The sequence below is a fragment of the Sprattus sprattus genome (genome assembly GCF_963457725.1).
Source record: "Sprattus sprattus genome assembly, chromosome: 10".
Classification (NCBI taxonomy): Eukaryota; Metazoa; Chordata; class Actinopteri; order Clupeiformes; family Clupeidae; genus Sprattus; species Sprattus sprattus.
This window is the reverse complement of record NC_137908.1, coordinates 8,784,505-8,791,342: the sequence shown is the minus strand read 5'-3', so window position 1 is coordinate 8,791,342 and position 6,838 is coordinate 8,784,505. Positions and strand designations below refer to the sequence as shown.

At 41.1% G+C, this 6,838-nt stretch overlaps 1 protein-coding gene across 1 annotated transcript; it reads right to left on the bottom strand.

Moving 5' to 3' along the window:
* Nucleotides 1-4,941: 4,941 nt before the first annotated feature.
* avpr2b.1 (arginine vasopressin receptor 2b, tandem duplicate, 1) lies at nt 4,942-6,195 on the bottom strand (the record flags this gene model as incomplete). The annotated part of the gene is made up of 2 exons (XM_080846439.1): nt 4,942-5,150; nt 5,328-6,195. The coding sequence occupies 2 exons, from the start codon at nt 6,193-6,195 to the stop codon at nt 4,942-4,944; spliced, it is 1,077 nt and encodes a 358-aa protein (XP_080702565.1).
* Nucleotides 6,196-6,838: the final 643 nt, after the last annotated feature.

Below are 6,838 nucleotides of genomic sequence, written 5' to 3'. Positions count from 1 at the left end.
TCAATCGGGCGAGGAGTAGTTAGCTGCAAGAAAAACTACTAGAATAAAAAAAATAGTAAAAAACGAAGAACAATAGTGTGCTTCCCTTCGGGCAAGCACACTAATTAGCACTTTGGGCTATTCATATGTTAAATGCATGGTACAGAAGGTGGTGAAGACAAACGTATCCACTTTAAGCTAGTTGCTGTGGTCACCTAGTTATGCTAGCTAAGGATAACTAAGGATCTAACATTAAACGATTTAAATGGAAGAGTTCCAGTTACATAAAATGATAAAATGATAGCTAGTTATCTAGCGGATGTTTTTGTCTCGATTTAACTGATCAAATTATAATGGGAAAAGGTACAACCCTCAGGGTGCTTGTGCAACTTTGTATGAACGAGTGCATATTCATGACACATATTTACACGAAGAGTTCAGCGCATGTATAACCTTATCTATTTGCGCGTAAAGAATGCTGATATGAAATACGAAAACAACCAGAAGAAACATCTATGTATATAATGTTCTTCGTAAGCGTAGGATACCCTGCTTGACAATGTTGAGAATGCAGTCCTAAAGTAAAATTTGGCACTAAACACAAAGACGCACAGGTTGCGGGAGATTTTTTTTTAAACTATCGAACTAATACATTGCAAAGTGGACGCTAGGGAGACCGCGCCACTACAAAACAAACAACACTATATTCTAAATTCGGCCATTTGGGAAAACAACAATTATCAAAAAATGATAAACGAAAAAAATCTAAAGAAAGTCATCAAGTTATAGTATTGGCCGCCCCCATTCAATTGGCCGCCCTGTGCGGTCCGCACACCCCGCACACCCCACGCTACGCCACTGCACAGCACTCAAAACAGGACTAGTTAGAATTGGGCACTTCCCCATAACCCTAATTTGTGTTAGTGTTTTGAAACTTCCGTCAATAATACAAATCTTTTCAAGTCAGATTTGCTCATATAGGCTATTGTTGAAACAATGGTTTTGAACAAGGATCTGATGCAAATAGATTAAACAGTAATAGATTAAAGTGTGGCTTGTTAATGTCATCCCTTTCCTAACCAGCTTCTTAAAAACGTCTTAGTTTTTTGTTGTTTCTGTTATGAAGTGATGCAGCAGGGTTAATAAGGGTTCAGATGGGGCAATGACATCATCGGGACAGATGCATGTTGTGCAGATCGACTCTGGAGACCGGATTCACAAAGTTGCGGATTCAGTGACCCAGTCCACCCGGGTTCGTGTGGACGAGAGGCCGATCAGACAGCATTTCTTTCCGGATTCAGGCAATCCAGGTTCCGTGTGAACGGGCCCTTAATCATCCTCACCTTTCTCTTCTCAATCAGAAGCTATGGGGCCTTTGTGTTGAGTGTGTGTGTGTTTTTTTTTTTTTATCAGCTCACAGCTTGCAGAACTCCAATTTAGATGGATTTCACCTCAGCTCGGCAAGGGTGACATAGAACATGGTGAGCACGATGTCCTTCCACCACAAGGTCCTTTTGAAGCTGTTCTGCCATGCCTCCTGCTGGGTGAATCCACGAGTGTGTCTGTGTGTGAGGGGGCGGTTGGGGGTGCGGGGGATGGATCAAAAGAGGAGGCATCATTAGGTCCGAATTGGCACTTTAGCTTATTGGGACATTGCATTCACAAGGCAGTTAGTGCCTGTCACCATCATGTTCACTATAATGGGAACTCTGGAAGGATGCTTCGGGAATGCTAAAGTTTAAAAGAAAGAAATGGAAGCGGGCTGAATCACAGAGGGGATTGTTTTCTCCCCTCTTCCCATTCTGTCCTGAATACAAAACAAAAGAACACATGTTGAACACACCCATGGAAATATTTAGAGAAATATTTAGAGGCAAACATCTGCTTGAGGGTATTTTCCATTTGAAATGCATCCACACGCACAACATTTATGTAGTGTCTCTCTGTTTAAACCTTCATGCTTGGGGGACGGAGATGCTGGAAAACCGAGGTGTTGGCAGGGCTTTATTAGGAAAATCCATGAAATATATGTCATGGTAGGCCTTCGAAGCAGGTCTGTACTTTGAAGAATTTGGTTTAATCCTTCATGGTACTTAGCAGATCTATAACTCTATAGTAAGCAAAGTGTTTGATAGAGATTATTTCCAAACACTGTTAATGATTTAAGAATATAATAATCAAATGCCTTGTATTAATATATTCCTTGCATGAATCATGTGCTTATGAAAGCAGGAGCATGGCTTTACTCTGTGTGTGTGTAACTAGAATATTAGGGGCCACTTAGTCTGCATATGAACAAGAGCATGTTTAGACAGAGGAGATAAGAAGGAAACTCTGCTTCTTCCAAACTTGTGCATTATCATCATTACCTTCACTTTCAGCCTTGTGCTGGGAGGGGAGCCCGATTGCAGTTGTTGTTGTTTGTAAATGTCTAATAAATATACTTACATGCAGCTCTGGGGTCCTGAGGTAACTAGGATGAATTTTCACCTATCAGTGTTAATGTCAAAACAGATGCTCATATCATATTTACGTTCTGAGGCCTTGTAATTATAGCGCTGTATCACAATTCATCTATCTCCATTTTAGATTTAATATTTGTGGGCATTGCCATTCAGAGAATGAATAAGATGACTTAATCATCTTTGGTATTTTAAACGTGACAAATCTTTTACTCCATCCATTCACAGTGCAGCCTAATTTTACAATTATTTACTGTGTGATTACATAGCTTGCATGTGCATGGACAGTCTACCACTGAAGGCTACGTGCATAGAAGCATGGAGGGAAACCTTGTTGAACGTGTAATATTTGAAATGCTTTCATATTACAGTTTATGTTGAACGTCACTGCAGAGTGCAAAGACATTGTTACTGCTATTACAACTACAGTTAAATAAGAAATAGATCATGTCCAAATGTTTACCTGAGAATAGTGCCTAGTTACAATGTGCTCCTCCAGGACTGCAGTCTTGACATTCAACACAAAGGCAGAGACAAAAGGTTGTATAACAGTTCTGAGGAAGCCTAAACAAAACGTCATTGATTTACGTGCAAGGGGAGTCAGGGAACCTCACAAAGGGAAAGGAGCCTTTAAATAATTCAGACCAGCCAGATTTTAGGGCTGGAAAACAGACCATTGTACTGCACAGTAGCCAAAACGCAATTAGGTTTGATTTGGCTTGGATAATAACGTCATAAAGTCTCTGATTCCCAGAGCAGTTGATCTGAATGTCCACTAAAAAAAACAAAGAGTCTCATCCACCCGTGAAGCAATTTAGTACTTTAAAAAACAAACACTAACAAATCACTACGGAAGCTTTTAAGGCAAGCGCTTGCTATTGACAAAGCGATAACTGGTCATGATCACAAGCCTGGGCGAACAGAACACTAGGGTCTATAAATACTGCCAACATCCCATTACTGTGCCACAAAAAAGGGGGGAACATAGCTGGCATTTATTCAGTACTTTGAAGATCTGATGTGCTGGTCTGTGGGAAGACTTCACCAGAAGCACACACTCTTTCCTTTCACACCACACAGATATCTACTGTTATGAAGGATGCAAAGGTTTAAAAAGCATTGGACGCCCTCTCAATAAATTATTCAATTTCAGAGATGTAATTTTGGATATTTGGATAAGTACAGCCAGTGATTCAGTGTACTTCAATTCAATTTTGTCATATGGCTTTAGGTTCTCATATCAAATCTGTACATTTGAGCCATAGCCCGAAACAATGGATGCAGATCACATGGAATGACTAACACCAATATTATTTCAATATTTAATGGACAAAGTCAAAGGCTTATTCATCTATTGTATTGCCCTGAAAGACTCCTTCATGTGCATCTTGATAGGGAGCATTGCAGGATTATCCATGCATAGGAACTGCCTATGGGAGCCTACTGGCTAAGGGGACAGAATAAGTGTCGTGCCTGTCAGGTGGCTGTTTGGAGCCAGGAATAGTGATTATTCTCCCTCCATTTGAGAAAGGTCACAGCCAGAGCCAAACACGTCTGACATAAAGGGATGATTATGGTAAGCGAATTCTAAAGTATAGATCCTGCACTTCCCACCCTCCTTCTAACAAGTGGCATTATGTGCCTTTGCTCTCCTCTCTATGCCTTTTTCATTTAAGTGTGTAGAAGCATCCTCAGCCTTTCTTGCGTTTTCAAGGCTGACTGAATAAAAGACACACTAGTGTCCTGCAGTCATCTGAGAGATAATGGTTCATATTCATTGAAGAACTGTCTAATCTTGTCATCATTCAGCACGACTTTAGTGCTTTATTTTCAAAGTTTTGGTCCTGTCATAACAGTAAATGTTCTGGATATCTTGATGAAATTATTGTTCATTGAATTCTCAGTGTGTGTCTGTCATTTGGGACACACTATGAATTCGAAATGTGTCGTTATAAATAATAGATTTCGTTATGACGGTGAGTGAAGACGAACACGGGGAAATTGTTGACTCTTTATTGAACACAGTAAGAGCAAAATTATGCGCCAACGATTGTTTCAATAATGACACAGTTCGAGTAAGTTATTCTATCATATTACTGTTGACTGTGAAAATCTTCACACAAATGTGTCTGCCTCGTAAAATGATTGATACACAAGTCATTTAGCGCGCTTTTTATCGCCACTATTCACTCACATTCATTGATAAGTTCACAGGTTGCCATGCACAAGCCTTAGCATTGGAAAGACTAGCCTTCATAACAAGCATACAAATATGGGTTACTTGACGCACTGTCGATACGCACAATGGAAAACATATTTAATTTTAAGACTTTAACTTGTCAGTAGTATTTACAGCAATTCCCTACTCAAACAGATCACGGAGAGTGCGTTTTACAGGGGAAAAAAACCTTGCAACTGTTTTTCCAAGGCAGTATGTATAGTCTGTTCGTACTTGTTCGAAGTAATGATGCTCCTAGACATGGACCGACATCAGACCGGCTCACCTGGTTTCCGATATACTCTTTAGGCTCATGTACAGTGAGCTGACCACTGTTGCCTCATCTGGGATAGAGTCCTTAACCCTGCCGTCTTCCATACACAGAAGTGGCATGATGCTTTTTGGAAACTTCCCACTGAAGAGGAGGTAGATGCAAGGGTTGGCACAGCTGTTCAGACTGGACAACAACATGAGGATGGTAAATACCGCACCTGGAAATTAAACAGTGCATCGTGAGGAATCTTCGATTTCAGGAGCATCTACACTTAATAACTAAATTAATAACTTCATTATTTAAAGGCAAAAATGTAAACGATCACATTCACTACAAATACTTAGAGAAATGAATACCCTCACAAACACGACAGCTGTATCAGTATATTCCTTACTTTCAGTTGGTGCGTCTTCATCCCAAACTGACCACAGCTGAACGGTAAAGAATGGAGACCAGCAGATAATGTAGGCAAGCACTATCACTATAGTCATTTTCACTGTTTTAATCCTTGCTTTAGAGACCCCGGCGATACTGCTTGCTCTGGACGGCAGTGGTTGCTTGATAGCGTCCTTCTCATCCTGGTGCGTCTTCATGTGGAGGTTTATTTGAATTGCTCTACAAATGCGCACCTGGCACACGATGACAGTCAGTATGGGCAACACGAAGATGACTAGAGTTGTCCAGGTTACGTATGTCTTCAGCCCCCAAGGCGATATGAAGTTCGCCCAGCACTCGAAAACCCCAGGGGCAATCTCAACTTTAGAAAAGATGAAGATTTGGGGGAGGCTGCCGACAAACGAGATGCCCCATGCGATGCAAACAGGGATGTTCCATCGCGCACGGCGTCGCTGGAAAGTGACCATGGGATTGCAGATGGCTTGATAGCGGTCAATGGTCATAACCACGATCATGTAAGTAGAGGCGAACATGCCAACCACCTGGAGGTACTTCACCACCCGGCATAACACGTCAGGACCGCTGAATCTGTCGGTTACATCCCATATTAATTGAGGGCACACCTGAAAAAAAGTGACGACAAGGTCCGCCAGGCACAAATGAAAGACGAATACGCGCATTCGAGATATCTGTTTTCTTCTCCTCCAGAGAACCAACAGGAGCCCAAAGTTCAGCGCTGCAGCGCAGAAAAAGATGATGCTGAGGATCGCTATTTCAACTCGCGCCAGACTTTCATCTCGCGGGTTATCAGCGTTAGTTTCCGGTGTTAAACTGAAATTAGTTACATTTGACGTGAAGGGAAACATTTTTTCTTTTTTACTCTTTATGATGACCGAGAAGCCAGTGTGACGGAACCTATTTACTCAACATTCTCAGTCGTTTTCAGTAGACTCCAACGCGCCAAAACAACAAAAATTGTCAACATGGTCAAATATTTCAAAATTCTGTAAGGAAAATGTTTGCGACCTTCTGAACGGTGGAGTGTGAATAAAAAGTTGCGCATGTTGGGCTTTTATCCCAGGGGGAGGAGCTTTCCTTCAGCACCACGGCATTGCATTACCTTCCCTCCAAGATGAGATGGGAAACGTCACTGTAGTTGGAAGGATGAGTCAACCTGTGGAAGGTGCAAACTTAGAGACCCTGAGAGATGCAAACAAATGCATTCAAGAATTATAGGGGAACAATGTCAATAGACATGCATAATAATTGTGGGGTAAGTTACATGTAGTACAACTTATCTCAACAACAATAGAAACTGCACAACCAAAGCTGTTCAAAATATACAACATGATATCGAACACAAATTAGATTTCCATTTCATTTGTTGACACAGAAAAAAGGTTTAACTAATGCCACTTTATTGAGGTAAAAACAAAGATGTTCAATGCATACAATTCATTACAGGTGTTCCAAAACAGGTGAGCACAACAAGTTATACCATGTGCGTAA